At 34.3% G+C, this 16,371-nt stretch overlaps 3 protein-coding genes across 3 annotated transcripts; 1 reads left to right on the forward strand and 2 right to left on the reverse strand.

Annotated features, from left to right (window-relative positions):
• Positions 1-537: 537 nt before the first annotated feature.
• On the reverse strand, positions 538-4,157 carry LOC140811756 (SH3 domain-containing protein 3-like). The gene is made up of 10 exons (XM_073169819.1): positions 3,925-4,157; positions 3,687-3,809; positions 3,141-3,210; positions 2,885-3,030; positions 2,149-2,250; positions 1,835-2,032; positions 1,691-1,753; positions 1,526-1,615; positions 1,361-1,435; positions 538-821 (listed from the first exon to the last, which is right to left on the reverse strand). The coding sequence occupies exons 1-10, from the start codon at positions 3,982-3,984 to the stop codon at positions 702-704; spliced, it is 1,047 nt and encodes a 348-aa protein (XP_073025920.1). The 5' UTR covers positions 3,985-4,157; the 3' UTR covers positions 538-701.
• Positions 4,158-11,754: 7,597 nt separating this feature from the next.
• On the forward strand, positions 11,755-13,545 carry LOC140811394 (cold-regulated 413 inner membrane protein 2, chloroplastic-like). Its single transcript, XM_073169237.1, has 6 exons — positions 11,755-12,095; positions 12,218-12,319; positions 12,479-12,574; positions 12,700-12,764; positions 13,086-13,158; positions 13,242-13,545. Exons 1-6 carry the CDS (start codon positions 11,935-11,937, stop codon positions 13,417-13,419), a joined length of 675 nt encoding a protein of 224 aa, XP_073025338.1. The 5' UTR covers positions 11,755-11,934; the 3' UTR covers positions 13,420-13,545.
• LOC140811393 (uncharacterized) lies at positions 13,240-16,220 on the reverse strand. Its single transcript, XM_073169236.1, has 4 exons — positions 15,866-16,220; positions 14,610-15,086; positions 14,272-14,368; positions 13,240-14,193 (listed from the first exon to the last, which is right to left on the reverse strand). The coding sequence occupies exons 1-4, from the start codon at positions 15,990-15,992 to the stop codon at positions 14,004-14,006; spliced, it is 891 nt and encodes a 296-aa protein (XP_073025337.1). The 5' UTR covers positions 15,993-16,220; the 3' UTR covers positions 13,240-14,003.
• Between the last annotated feature and the right edge of the window lie 151 nt (positions 16,221-16,371).

A 16,371-nucleotide genomic window follows, 5' to 3' on the forward strand; every position in this document is an offset into this window, starting at 1 on the left:
TTCATAAAATATATAACCTTTAGAAAAACTAATTTTCCTTGTTTTTTCCCCAAAATAACCTTTCCCACACTATATTATTTTTCAAAAAAATTATTCTAGTATGATCATACTTTATGTAAAAAAAGTTATGTACATAAAAATCATATTTTTATTAAATCTATATACATAAATTTTTTTATGAGATTTTAAAAAATTTTATATGAAAATCTGAGGAGACAATTTTCTGACCCGTAAAATATTATTTATTGTTATAAATATTAATTGATGGACTCGTTTCATGAGATAAATGAATGTGATCTATTATCCTGCGTACCAGTCAGTGTCACGCGATACAGCTAATTCCGAGAAAACAAGCCCTTAAAATAATTAGTCTGCAAATCCAATGGTCAAGAAAAACTCAACCCTGTTATTACGAAATAATAATGAACTAATCAGCACAATAATTAGCAAAAAAGCGAACTCCTCTCCTCCTCCAAATTTTGATACTGTGCAGCACTATATGCCGTAACGCTATCAGAAACGCACAGCCAAGCAATATAAGAAAAGAATCTCCTTCAGATACAACCAAATAATCCTTTCCGCAATTCAAAAACACGTTACACCCCAGAGAAAACAAACATGCAGAGACTATTACAGAGGGATATGGCACAATCGGTACAAAAGCAAATTTTAACCGATGGTGACGAGTAAGAAGCCATTCATTAATAAACTTCAGATGCGGTATAATTTGTGGGAATCCTCTGGCGTTTCTCCACATATGAAGTTGGGAACCATCCCGCTCGGCCCTGACATTCTCCTTCTGACCATCCAGAAGGGGTCACCTGAGAATACCAGGTAAACAAAATATAATAGGACAAATATAACAGAAAGTAACTTTATCAGTGATAAACCGCAGCTTAAATTCCGTAACATTAAATGGACAGAACAGAGAATTAAGTTTCAAGCTGAAGTTTCATTAGAAATTATTAAAAGTAACATAAGTATTTGTCACTGAAGTGAAAGCTTTGTTTCAAAAATGCATATGATGGCAATTGGTGTACAATTTCATCAGCAGCTATGTTTATATTGATGGAACTAATGGTCAAGATGATTTTGTGGAACATGATAAGTGTGAAGCAAGATATTTAGCGTAATAAGCTTTCAAGGGAGATTGGACAAAAGCTCAACAAACATCGTTTTGAAGTGTTTCAGAAAAGTGGGAAAATCATGCATTCAAGAACTCTGTAGATTTCGTCGCGAATGAACTACATGTAACCAAAGAAACACCAATTAACTCATGTTTCCTCATATCTAGAATATGTATGTCCACTGGCACCCATAGACAAATAAACACCAGACTATTAAAACAGAAGGCAAAAACCTTTCTAACAACAACATAATCCCCAATTTCCAAGCTCAGTTCCTTCTCTGATGCAGCATCAAAAGCATGTATTGCCTGCAAAACAAGAGCAAGGAACTGCCAATAAGATAAACTGTAGTGTGTTATAAGATCCCCATTCCATCCATAAATCAAACTGTTACATGCCTCAGCCAAAAAATACTTAGTTTTCTCTGAAGTGTGAGTGAGAGGAGCGACAGGTGGAGCAGCCTCCTTTCTTTGTTTCTCTGAGACCATCTATAAAAACAGACATAATCACATTAGCAGTACCATAATACATCATCTACATAATATAAGGAGGAAAATACACACCTCATTTTCAATATTACCAAGTATTGTGGCAACTCTTTCGTGATAAGTCCTTTCGCCTTCAACCTACAAAGGAATCACTGACTTAAATGTATAATCCTGGTTAAGAAAGCTGATTCATCACTGCAAGGAGATTCGAGATAATACCATTGCAACAAATCTCTGAAATGTAAGCCTCTGCTGCTGTGATTCTACAGCAGCCAATGCTGTTGCTGCTTCTTTACCAAGTATAGCCATATTTGCTTTATGTTCCAGCATTTTAGATTCTGCAGAATGCAGCTTGGCAACATTTTCAGGTATAGGAGATTCCCTCACGCGTGCTTGTCTTCTAGAAACTTCAGCAGCCTGCATTCAGTTACTTTTGTAAAATGAAATATGAATCATAATCACCATATGATTGATGGTTTTCAAAGGAATCCATTTGATGTTTGATAAAAAAAATGCGAACATCTTTTGATTACCTGCACTTCTGCTTCTTGTCTCATTCTACTGTATCGTTGAGCAAGGTGACGAGCATCTTCCAGAGGAGAACCGGTTATCATAGCTCTTAATGGTTCTAAGACCTAAGAAAAGAGATACCACATATGATTCTCAATGCAAACCTTGATAGCGCCTTAACTCAATTGGTGCTTATTTAAGATCCAGCATGATTGAAGGGGTAAAGATAATTTATGAGCCCGAGAAAACGTGTTTTATCACCAAACAACCAATTCAAAACCTTAGATGGTAATATAACCTTCCAGTTCTGAGCATACGTAATAATAAAAACAACAATATCATCTCAGTGCACAACGAGTAACTCGCGTTGCAGTATCCTGCCAAATTGCTCAAATTTGAATTCAATCTCTTTCAAGTTGTCTGATAAATATCCCAGTACTTATGTTGCATTCTACAACTCTAGCCTCTATTGCCAATTGACGAAATTTGTAACACTAATAGAAAGAGAAACATAGATATGTAACTCACCATGACCATGACCCCAACCATCTACAGCTCCCTCACCATCATCGTTTCTTGAAACATCAAATTGAAATGGAAACAAAAAATTGAAAGTACTCCCCAAATGGATACAATGAATGGTCAAAACATCAGAAAAAATAACAATGTCATCAGGTAACTTACAAAGTACTTGCACTCAACCACCAATATTAGTAAATTATCACCATGTCATAGTGATGCCTCATCTATCAAACTAACCTGTGTAAACAACAATTTAGTCAAGTCTTCTTGCTCCTTTTCCACGTGTTTACGAGCTTCCCCATAAATGGATGCAGTCTTGGCTAGAATCTCGTCATTAGAATTCTCAATCCCATACCTTGAACAATCTTCGGACAACTTGGTTCCTGACTACCATTAGTGAAACAGCATTAATCCAGGTATAGCGCAAGGTTGCCATGAATAAGTCATATACTGACAGTTTACTTCATGATTAGCAGGTTTCGTACAAACTCACCAGCTTCTATATGCTTATACCCTATGACCGTGAATGCTTCAGCTGCTTTGACAATATCTTTCTGAAAATCCTGGGAAAAAAAAGAAGCAATTCATTGTTCACTTTAGGAAATAACAGGAAAGTTCAATAACAAAAAAATTTAGGTGTGCTATTGTTAAACTTTGAAAATATTCCAGATTAAATCCACTGCCGACCAGTGGCACACCACATCCATACTCCAGAAATATCAAATCAGTATGAGAATGCACGTATCTCCATTAATTGGGCACATCATAATTTGAAGAAAACTTACAAATGATTAAGTATTTTTGCTTGGAACTTACGATTAAACTCAGTTTCTCACATCTCATTTACATTAAATTTGAAACCTATAATCAAAGGCTACATAAAGAACCACATTATCACGCTCAATATCCCAAGATTTTTAGTTGTAAGATTTACCAGCATATAATAGAAATTAATACGAGCGTGGAAGAGGGAATCATATACTAGCAAAACAAAACAAAAAGCATAAAAAAAAAAAAAAAAAAGAATAAAGTCAATTACCCTTCCACCTCGAGTAGACCTGTAAAGCTTCTCCAGCTGATGATGCATTTGCAACTCAAGCTCATCAATAACCATAACTTCGGAGCTCTCATAGCCGGTCCCACCAAATTGCTTTATCACAGCCTACAATCCCAACAGAAAATAAAAACATAAACTTTGTAGTTCTTGACTGATCATCATTGCTTTCATAAACTAAAATCTAACCACATAATGGCAAACAATAACAAAGAGCAAACACCTGTTGCTGTTTTGCGACTTGATCTCTGATTTTGCTTGCTTGCTTCCTTAAAGCATCCATCCCCACTCTCTTTTCGTTTAAATTTCTCGAATTCTTGAAGCAACAAACCTAATTCTGATCCAAATCAAGGCGTCTTATCTTATCATTTGTCAGATCTCACTTCGACGCCGAAGCGTTCTCTCTTGAACTCGTCGAAGTTACTCTTTAGCAATTTTAATAAAATAATCACCAATATTTGGATTTTATTGGTATCTAATAAATTAGATAACATGTGTGGCTTTTTTTTTTTTTTTTTTTTTTATAGAAAATATGTAATTCAATGTGTTATTCTCTCACTTTTTCGAATGGATTTTATGTAAATCAGCTCTTATCATCATGAATTATTATTAAATTTTTTTATTTAAAAATCTTCCTCGATTATGTAAGTTTAAGCGTCGGAAAATTCCTTCAAAAAAAAAAAAGCATCGGAAATGATATTGAAATTATTATTAAAAAAATGAAATTGAAATATGAGAGTCCTATTATATAATTGAATAACCATTCCCGCAGGACAAAGCATGGATCAGGCCCCACCGCCGCCGCCGACACTGTAAGATTGTATCATTCACCGTCATTTTGGGATGGCAGAAAACAAAAACAGCGAAGCTACTGATAGAGTGCGAGACAGAGCGAGAAAAATCAAAATTTTCGACAATTGACGATCTCTTGCCCCATAGCAATATACTCAACTATAATCAAACATCATCATGCCTTCGGGTCCGAAGAAGAGAAAAGCTGCCAGGAAAAAGAAGGAAAAGGAGCATGACGATCACTCTGACCTCTCTTCTCCTGCTGCTCACTCTCACGGTACAAATACTTCCTCTTTTTTTTGGGTCGTGAATTTCTTTCTTTGAATCGAAAAGACTCTCTTTTCCATAAATGCCCGCGTCGATTCCATTATTCTTTCACCTCTTGTGCATTTTCTAAAAATTGTTTCAAGGGCATGTTATTAGTTTATGTTATGCTTCCTTGGTTTTTTTCCCTGAAAAATATGGTTTTCTGTGATTATTATAGAGTGCCATGTATTTTGTTTATGCAAAATAGATTCAAAAAGTTCGTAGATTCTGTTCCGAGATTTGTAATTTTGTGGTTTAGAATGTTAAGTGGTGAATTCTGATTTGCATAAATGGTAGAGGTTGATGATGGGAAGCACCAAGATGATCGAGAAAGTGACGTCGGGGAGCTTAGTTCTCCTGCACTAAGCCACCGTAGCCACCGAAACCTTTTATCGGATGGGGAAGAAGAAGAAATTGAGCTAGAAGAGAGCTGTTCAACTGTTCCTTCAGTGGAAGCGCTGAAAATTGATGACCGTGAGGGAGCAAACATAGTGAATATTAGTGATTGAGGATGACAACGTTAGAGATTTTCTCTAAAATCATGTTTTTGTACGCACGTATATAAACATGAATCAAATATGCGGAAGTTAAATCGAGCGTTAACTCCAGTCATTGAATCATCTGTAATTCTTCTGATTTTCCTCCGATTGAAGCCTTCTAAACACTCCAATCTCTCTATAGATGGTGCATTATTCTGTATGAGATTGTGTATCTAGGGACCTCAATGTCTTCGGTATTTATAGGCAAACTCATACCATCAATGAGTTTGAGGGAGCTTTGAGAGTTCAAAAGAAGAGACATGCACTCCTCAAATTTTCCAAAGTTGAGGCGGCTTACGTAAAGGTTTTGTCAAAAGATGTGTGCGATAGCCGTCGCCATTGTTGACACACGTTTTTAATTTTTCTTTTGAATTTTCATAATAATGTGTCATAATTTCTTACATTCTCCCACTTGACACATATATCTCTTTTACCATAGGAGAAAACAAAATACATGAATCATGGCGATAGGTCATCTTAAAACGAATATTATCTTCCATGTATTACAATGCATTATGTCTCTCAAATCTGTATAACTTAATGAATAAACCTTATGTTTATTCGAGGTCCAACTTTATTGATACTTTTCTCAAGATAACTGAATATGTACATAACTGAATATGAGAAATATCATAACTGAATGCGTTTCATTATCAAAACCAAATGTATATAACATAAATTTATTATGGAATCAAATCCATCCGTAATTACCATATGATCCTTTAACATCTGAAATTTGCATGCCTTTAGGTTAAAAGATCATCAATTCAGTGCTAACGTGTTCAATGACCACTTTATTAACACGTTCTCCAACGGTTTAAAATACATTATGTCGATATACTTAATTCGACCACCGTTTTAGTCACAAAGATCATAACTGAATTGCAGTAATATAATCTTAATGGCTTAGACATAGAATCCATAATTCTAAGCTCATAATGAAACTCCTTAAAATACACCATATAATAGTGCTTCAATAACGAATTTTGACTCAACAGTGGAAGTAGCAAATCACTTTCCAAATTGTCAATTCATCTCACATAAGCATGTAAAACTTTAATACCATAAAGGTATCCCAAAACATTTTGCAGCTTTTTAGTGGTCAAATACTTATATTACTCTGATAATAATTAAGCTCCCACTAACCTTCTGATATTCATAATGGCTCACAATGTTCTCAACAAAACTTAATGAAGAAATAGCATTGTAAAACCTGAAATACCACTAATGTGAGACATGTTTCAATCTATATCGTTTTCTTAATCTTGAAATATTAAATATTCACCATCACTAGAGATGAATTCTTTATGTTGTTTGATGTTGCCTAATGAGACTTTATTTGTTTGAAGACTCATCTAAAAATAAATGGCAACTGAACCAACTTTTTATGGAATTTATATGATTGGTTTCACAATACACCTATTAATTGGAGAATGTTGTGAATATCAATCAATATATATAACTTGTGTGGATGAATGAGCATCATAATGATCAATATTCTGAATTTGATCGCTCCCACTAATCAAGTCATTCTCAAGAAATTAATATCAGAGTAATAGCAATATGCTGCAAATTTAATGAATACATGCTAATGTTATTAAATGAAGCAATAAACCTTATATCATGTTTTACCCATGTAAATCATGATTTATATATGAATCACTGACATAAAAATTGTCTGTGGACTGAATTTTTAATTCAATTAGATTCATACAACTTAATGATATAACTATTGAATTATATTCAATTCTTAATCCATGTGGATAAATTAAGAAAATAATTCAATATTGTATCCTAATTAATTATATTTAACATAACGAAATTTCTTGTGGGATAAATTTCAATGTTCAAATATAATTAATTACAATTTATATCCCTTATAACCAAATGTGATCCTCATAATTTATGTATAATTTTAATTTAATCAAAGATGTTGTGGCTACTCTTCAATTAATTAAAATCATATGAATCACAAGGATATTAAATTCTTTATGCATAAAATATTTATTTTTCATAATTATTCATCTCAAAATATTATCAAAATGATGAATAATTTTATGTAATTTATGTCTATTACAACTAAATGTGATTAAAAATTTATGTATAATTTTAATTCAATTAAAGATGATATCGATATTCTTTAATAAATTAAAATTATACGAATCACTAAGACATTAAATCACAATTATATAAATATTTATGCTCTTAATAAATGTCTTTCATGTGATCCTCAGCCCACTTAATGTATAATTTTGCATAATTAAGGGTGCTGTGGCCAAACCTTAATTATTTAAAATTAGACGGTTCATTAGACATAAATTTTGATTTTATAAATATCCTTTATGTGATCCTTAACCGATTTAATGTATAATTTCTCATAATTAAGGGTACTGTGGTTAAACCTTAATTATTTAAAATTATACGGATCACTAGATAAATGTTCTTTATGTGATCCTTAACCGACTTAATGTATAATTTCTCATAATTAAGGGTGTTGTGGTTAAACCTTAATTATTTAAAATTATAAGGATCACTTGACAAAAATTTTGGCTTTACTTAAATCTTTATATAATAATATTTAGTAACACAATCAACACTTTCCAAGAGTGCTCCCAGGAAAGATAGGTAGTGCTAAGGCCCTTTAAATACCCAACTCCTAGTCAGAGCAACATTCTTCAGGGAGACCACTGGCTAGTCAAGGCAGTTTAAACCGATCTATGAAGAACTCCCTCAGATCATGTTTTCTTACTCCACCTTATAATTATTATTCAACTTAATTATCCACATTTATGTGAATCTTTATAAGCCAAAATTTTTCATATTAAATAACTTTATATTCACATTTTTACTTAATATGAACAATTATATTCCCCATCAGTTTTTCTCTTCAATCAGAGTAGTGATAAAGTGAGGATCACATAAAAATGTGGGCTCCTCATCAGTTTTTCTCTTTTATCAGAGTAGTGATAAAGTGATGATTATTTGTTCATTTGTGAATATCTGAAATATTTTATTATATTATATTCACATCTTACTTGATATGTTCACCTCAATATAATTTAATATGAACATAATGTGAATATTGATTTTCAAAATATTTTTCAATACAATTTACATTTAAATTTCAAGAATAAATGCAAACACAATATTAAATTTACATGTACAAATCAAACACTTATCCGTAATATTTGACATTATCTAACATGCAAAAATAATTTCTAAACATGTATTAGAAATTACTTCGAATTTGGAATTATTTTAATATATACAAATTATTTGATCAAATGTTATATGTATACCGAATTATACATATAATACAATTTGTATTTAAATTTCAAATCACTGAAAACCATCACTACAGTATTGGAAACCGAAACCTTACCAAATGTCATTCTTGATTTTATTTGTAGTAGTTGACATGTCCATTTCAATTTCATTTATTATTACTATTAAAAATGATAATAATAATAATAGGAAAATAAATTCATTGTCGACACATTTGAAAGGAAAATTGAATGACATTTAATTTGTGTGGGTTCTTAAATCTTAAATGCATACACGTTAATATGCATTATTCATTATATGCAAGTCTTCATGCACAATTGTTCTTTTTCAACGTTTCAGAAAGTTTTCTGCAAGTTTTCCTTCCGAAACAAAATTTCTCATTTCATATAAAAATTCGAGAATCAATTATAATCTTCAAGATTTCAAAGAAGAACTTCAAGGTGCAATCGAGAACAGGTAAGTTCTTATACAAAAACTTCAAAAGAAATTTTATGATATCGATTATTTTTCAGAAAACAAATTTTCAAGGCAGAGGTATAACCTTGCTCTGATACCAAATGTTAGAGATTTTCTCTAAAATCATGTTTCTGTACGCACGTATATAAACATGAATCAAATATGCGGAAGCTAAATCGAGGGTTACCTCCAGCCATTGAATCATCTGTAATTCTTCTGATTTTCCTCCGATTGAAGCCTTCTAAACACTCCAATCTCTCTATAGATGATGTATTATTCTGTATGAGATTGTGTATCGAGGGACCTCAATGCCTTCGGTATTTATAGGCAAACTCATACCATCAATGAGTTTGACGGAACTTTGAGAGTTCAAAAGAAGAGACGTGCACTCCTCAAATTTTCCAAAGTTGAGGCGGCTTACGTAAAGGTTTTGTCAAAAGATGTGTGCGATAGCCGTCGCCATTGTTGACACACGTTTTTTATTTTTCTTTTGAATTTTCATAATAATGTGTCATAATTTCTTACAGAGAATGCTGGTGAAGTCAGAAGGGAATTCGAGATTGGTGAATCGGATAAAAAAGATGAAAGGATTGAGTACGATGAGCTGTCGAATAAGGCCGAAGATGGTGGTTCCTCCGATAGCTCAGGTGGCAGCAGCATCAGCAATTCACATGATGAGTCTAATGGCATAAAAAATACAAGAAATGTTGATGTTTCTCCGGTTCATGATTCTGTGAAGGCAGCTGCGGCGCCTGAAGGATCATCCAAGAATTTGCATAGCGATACAATTGGAGAGGCGGGCGATTCAAGTTATCCGATTGAGAAATCAGCGGATTTCTGTACAGTTTGAATCTGTGCTTAATGAAAACGAGGAAGGAAAGATTAGCTCTTTTGAACAGAAAGTTCACTCTGTGGCTTTTACAGATGCGGCATCGGAGATGAAGGACGAGGAAGCAACGATTCGACCTATCGAGAAAAGCGCAACAGTTTCAGATCCAAAGGCATTTGAAACACAAGAAAGTGGTCATACAATTACTCAATCATATAATCCAGCTGGAGCTAAAGACTCGGCAGTGTCTGAGGTGCGGTGTCCTTGTGTGTTTTTTTTTTTTTGATTATTGATACCTGCCATTAGAAGAGCGACTCAATTAAAATTTGAAGGCTCCCACTTGATCGAGTATTAATTTCAAACTCGAGTTCATGCTTGAAAAGCTCGAAAATATTTGTAACATGATAAAACTCAAACTCAATTGTCTGCGAGGTCTGATAGATAACATATTTGCTCATCATTAAATTGATAAATATTATTGATGTTTTTCTATTCTGTATGTGGAATACTCCACGCAATATACGATACGTGTCATTGTGTCTTTGAAGTTGAGATGGATGTCTTGTAATCATGATTATATCAGAATAATAATAGTAATTACACTTATTATTTTACAAGAACTAGACATGCTGTAGAATATTCGGCAATCTTGAATAAGGATTGAAAATAAATTTTTAGGATTGTTGCGAAAAAAAGAATGATTTTTTTTTCAAGAACGCTTGTAAGCAAAAGAGTAATTTCGTGATAATCAAAGGTTGAAATGAGTGTGACTACGGGTAATGGTTGATTCCATTACTGAAACTCTTACGACGTTTTGAGTAGTTATGTCGTTTAAATTTCAAGATAATGGTTAAATTTTGGTGAAGTCGCATAATAATAATAGATTTTATCCAAAGTTTGGCTTAAATTCTAAGATGAATTAGTATTATATATCATTATTTTATCCAAATACATTGATTTTAATCATGTAAAGCTTTCAATGAAGCCAAGTGATGTAAACGATTTGGTTAAGATATATATACACAATCTTTAAAAATGGAGTATCTCTTTGATCAACAATAAATAAAGATTGTGCTGTATTGAGGTTAACATATATGGTTGTGGAGTGGAACTATTCTCAACAAAATCTGCATCTCAAATATCTTATTACAAGACTTCATGACTCAAGATTTTATTGTTTGTCTGAGTTGAAACGTAAGTACACAGATAAGGATTTTTTTTAAAGAAAAATATAGAAGTAATTTTTATGAGGGAAAAAAAATTTAATCTCGAAATCTATTTCTTTCGCGATCATCCTCTATCCAATTTAGGGTTTGTTTCACTTTGTTCGTGCAGACAGTGCCTGCACGGATAATGAACGGCCCGGATCACTCAGCGCGATCATCCTCTATCCAATTTAGGGTTTGTTTCACCTTGTCCGTGCAAGCAGTCACGAGTAATGAACGGCCTGGATCACTCAGAGTGATCCGGGCCCACCTCCATGTAAAAAAAAAAAAAAAATTGATTCGGAAAAAAATCTGAGTGATTTGGGCCCACCTCCATGTAAAAAAAAAAAAAAATTGATTCGGAAAAAAATCGAAACCGTTGGATCGATCCCTACAAACAATGTCCACAAGAGTAAGATCGACCGAACCCCAATTTAGATATGCATGACTGCTCTTCCCAAAACACACGTCATTTCCCAGTAGATAGTCGGGAAACAAGTTGTGGTTTACACGTGAAGGGGATGGCCCAATCAAATGATCGATCAATATTTCATTGACACGCTTCTTATTCTGGAACATATGCATCACCTCCATCTGTATTTCATTTTTTACGATATATGCTTTAAATATTGAGGATTTTTTTGTACGTGAATCATTGCAGGATTCTTTTTTTTTTTTAAAAAAAATTATAATATAAAAGACCACCATTTTCATTTTCTTTGTACATGCTCCTATATGTTCTGAACGCTACTACGTTTTCTCAAATTCGACGGCCAAAACCAAAGTAAGCGAACCGGAGATTCTTACAAAGGCGTGATAAAATGCTGACACTTTCAGTGTGTACTCGCTCTCCCTCTCCGTGCAACAAGCTACGTGTTTCTACCCAGAAAATATGCCCCTTGCATCAAACCAGAATTGTTTGTCGTAGCTCTCTTCAAGTGCAGGGGCACAAACTTAGCTCCCTCAGTTTCAATCCACTCCGGTAATTGTCTTAAAATTAAGGGGTTACTAGAGATACAAAGCTCGTGCTGTTGATTTTTATGACGCCTTTCTTGACCTTTGATCTTTTTTCAAATTTATTTCTAACACATGTTTGTGATGCAGCGAGTTGGTGATGAACAAGAAAGGATATGGGTTTGGTGCTGTTTGTCATTCGGGGCTGTTAACACCTCCTAATCTGCAGTGGGTCTCCACTATTTCCACCGCGTATGTTTGCTACTTTGTTTATGTATTATTGATTCCTGGAAAATAATCCTTCTTGGATCTGATTTGAAATTCTTATAGGGAGTGTGCAATAAATCGTTCCATTTTTGGGGTTATATTTCGAGATTTTGTTACAAGAGGTTATTAACTTCATTTTTTCAGGGTTCTAATGTTAGCACGGGGCACAAGCATTCATAGATCGTTTCTTGCTCCTTTATTTGCCCTACAAGCACCTGCAAACATTGTCTCATGGATGAAGTAAGCATTTTTAATAATGTTTTGATGATAGAGACGATTAATTTAATTATGGGTCTTAGTTCATAATGAATTTACTGCTTGATATGTTACTTTTCTTTGGTGGCTTACTCAAAAGTGGTTTGCAGAGGTGAATATGGCATTTGGACTGCTTTCTTGGCACTTCTTGTTCGCCTTTTCTTCTTCATACCTGGTAGGACTTTCCCTTTTCTTCGATATAGTTAACACGCACTAATTGGGAATTCACTGAACTTCTTGTTTAGGAAACATAGAAAACAGGACTGGTACAAATTCTAAATTGAAGCTCTTGAGCGTAATAGATGTTTTCACGTTTTAAAATCATCTAATTTTACCCCCCCTACCCCAATTATGGTCTGTTATCAAATTATAAGACATTTGATGACGGTGGTGTTGAATGATCTGCTACACTGCTTGCAGTTACTTGTGCAATATTTAAACCATATATAATATAATAAATCTCGCATGAAGGAAATGGTTTCCCACTGATTTACAGGAGAACTGGAGTTGCCTTTCATAACATTACTCTTGGTGATCTTGGCCCCCAATCAAGTTATGAGTCGGCTGAGGTTGGTAAACCAATTATAACTAATCGACCTGTGTTATTTATGCCATTTGAGCTGATTGAGTCTCGGTGCACTGTTCATGGCAGGGGAACACAGGAAGGTATCATTCTTTCATTGTTGATAGCGGCTTATCTAGCTTTCCAGCATTTCTATAGAACTGGCAGCTTGGCAAGATCCTTTGATCAAGGTTCAATCTTCGCCACATTAGCTATCATCTGTATTATTATTGTGTCATGCTTGCTTTTGATCCAATTTTTAAGTTAGAGAAGCTACACTTGTACAGTTATTACTTAACAGCTCAAGATCAGACTTTTGTACGTTACACGTTTTAGGATCAAAGAATGTACTGTATTTTAGGTCCTGATTTTATAAAACTTTGTGTTAATGGGATTGCTTCATCTATCTAATCATCTTTTAGTGAATACTCTGAAAACTTGCCGAAAATTTCGAAGCTGAAAGTCAATGGAGGTGAGTTTGTGAATCAGAGTATTATGGAATCGGCGCAGTTGTATTGATGATAAATGTAATATTATAATCATTTGATTACTAATTATTGCTGAATATTTTACACATCTGTTCGCTATAATTGCTCTGAACCAGGCATTCTTGTCTAAACATGCTCATCGACTTAAAAAATTGGCTATTATTAATTAACTAGAATATTCTGATTTCTGATATTCCTCCCTCGCTCTCTACTCGATCTAATAACTTCCAATGATTGCTGTATGATTAAGACATCGAGATTTATATAATGCTATACTCCGTGTCTCAAAATTTTGTGGAGCTCGGAAACATCCAAGTTAACTGCTATCTTCCTTTGGGAGGTCATAACCAAATTCGATCCTTGTCTAGAGACAACTGGCAACAGAAACTGTCCATATGAGAGAGGTCATGATGACGAGTAGCGGTAGGCTGTGTGATATGGTCTCTGCTGAACTTGGAGGGCCTGTTGGTTCGGTACCATAATCATAGCCCGTTGGTTCTGAACCAAAGCCATTTCCCACTCCTGGTGTGTAAGGATTGATAGGCGTAGTTATGCTGCAATGGAAGTTCCCGAAATTTTCATCTCAGTCTGTAAAACTTGCGTGTTTAAATTTTTTTACGTCATAGCTTTACCTGGGCGGCATTGGAACTGCGGGAGTAGTAGTGGGTGTTGTAATGGGCGTTGTCGTGGGGGTGCTGGTGGATAATACGTAACGACAGTTCCCATGACCTGATCAATATGATGGAATTTTAGATATTTTTCTCGACAGTTTCAGCAATTTGGATAGACAGACATCCATGAGGAATACATCGGAACCCTGAGGAGAAGAGCTGTCTCAAATTGATTATTTGACATTTCATTGCACTTTTCTCCGAAATTTTCTCAAATTTTTAAAATATGCTAATAAGTCTTGTCAACAGACTGGATCTTTAACTGTTGGCAAATAATTTGAGAGTGTCCAAAATCTTACTTGGGTCGGTGTAAGACAGTTGTGCGGCTCCTCCAAATTCACAGCTAGTGGAAATTGGATTCTTCTGGTAGTATTCATTAAAAGCATAAGAAGCATGGTCACGCAGCGTATTGGGATCATAGCAAAGTGCACCTGGTTGAATTGCCGAACAGTCTGCTCCTCCGTAGCCACATGCATAATCCAAAGCTACCTGTAAAACAGTTTGCGAGGCAGTGGGATCGGCGATGCACCATGACCCACTTGATGATGTAGGTGGTGTTGTAATTGGCCCTGAGATGGTTGGTGGAGCTGGGCTGGTTGGATTTACGATAGGAGTTGTACCTGGTGTTGTAGGATTGACAATGGGAACATACCCTGGAGCTGTATCTCTCTGGGTACTCGCCGTGGAAGGTGGAAACACCGTGTCGATATCTTGATAGTCAAGTTTTTTACTTTCTTTGATGGTTTTCGAGGATGGTTTTCCTGATACATTTGTATCTGAATGTGGAAGAGGTAATCTTTAGTTTGAAGAAAAATCAAAGTCGTCTCATAGACCGATGTAATCTTTAGATCAAGCAGGGGATTTCGTGTAATATAGCCGATGGAATATTGTTCTACTCTTGAGTTAAATACATAATAATGCGACTTTAAGCAACGTATATATGTATAGATGATTAAAGCATGTATAGATTTGCATACAGGTATAGAAAAATAACGGGCACCCTCGTATAACAGACCCCGTGCAGAGAGTAATTGGAGAGTAACCAACTGCCAAATCAGGACTCCCCATGTTTTGAGGACATGTAATTATAGGTGAGGTGAAATTCATTAAATAAATTTTTATATCATTTTTATTTAAATGATAGAGGTACTTGTGTACGTTCCCTTTACTTAAAATAATCATAGTTCCTCTAAATATATGATGCTTAATATAATAATAAGATGTTAAACAATAAATAAAATATGAACTTGTATGTCATAATTTAACATCTAAAAATTTTAATTAAAATTTAAGAAAAACAGCATGCAAACTGCAAGGATCCATAGAAGGTAGAAATCTCTTGACATGCTAATTAATGACATAGTAGAATTTAAGAAAAGTTACAGCATGCAAAATGCAAGGATCCATAGAAGGTACAAATCTCTTGACATACTAATTATGATATTGTTGCTTTTCTTTTGATAAGGTTATCGGAGATGAGAATAACGATATGGTTATAGTAAATAGGTATCGCGATATATTTGGAGCAGCTCGCACTCAAGAAAGAACAACTTACCCGAGATGAGGAAAATGCAGACCAGACAGAGTATTCCGGTATCCATAACTGCCTTCTGGGCAATCCTTGGATAAATTTGAAAACAAGGAGATAAGGAATGGTGTCTCAATGAAGAAGCTATCTCCATTTGCTATATTCATTTTATATATAAAGTAGTAAGAATCATAGCTTTCTTGCACTGAAGAGAAAATGAAAGAGAGGTCTGTGTTGAGGAATATAAGAAAACTTAAGGAAGGAGGCATGGGTTTGTTGGATACTACAAGCAAGAAGAGGTGCTCAAATAGGTATAAAAGGTACGGGAAAGTATAAGACACAAGGTTGTCTTATTTTCTTCTTGGATCTTCAGCGAGTCGGTTTCGATCTCTTGTTCCACGTAAATAGACGTGTCACAAATTACTAAATTAAATTTAAAAATAATTTAATTCATATAGACACGAAAGATTTGAAACATAAATTTTTGATATGCTCTTTTTTTCTTTTCTGACCGTCTTTCCACTGTATCATGG

Source organism: Primulina eburnea, chromosome 14 (assembly GCF_022965805.1).
Source record: "Primulina eburnea isolate SZY01 chromosome 14, ASM2296580v1, whole genome shotgun sequence".
NCBI lineage: Eukaryota > Viridiplantae > Streptophyta > Magnoliopsida > Lamiales > Gesneriaceae > Primulina > Primulina eburnea.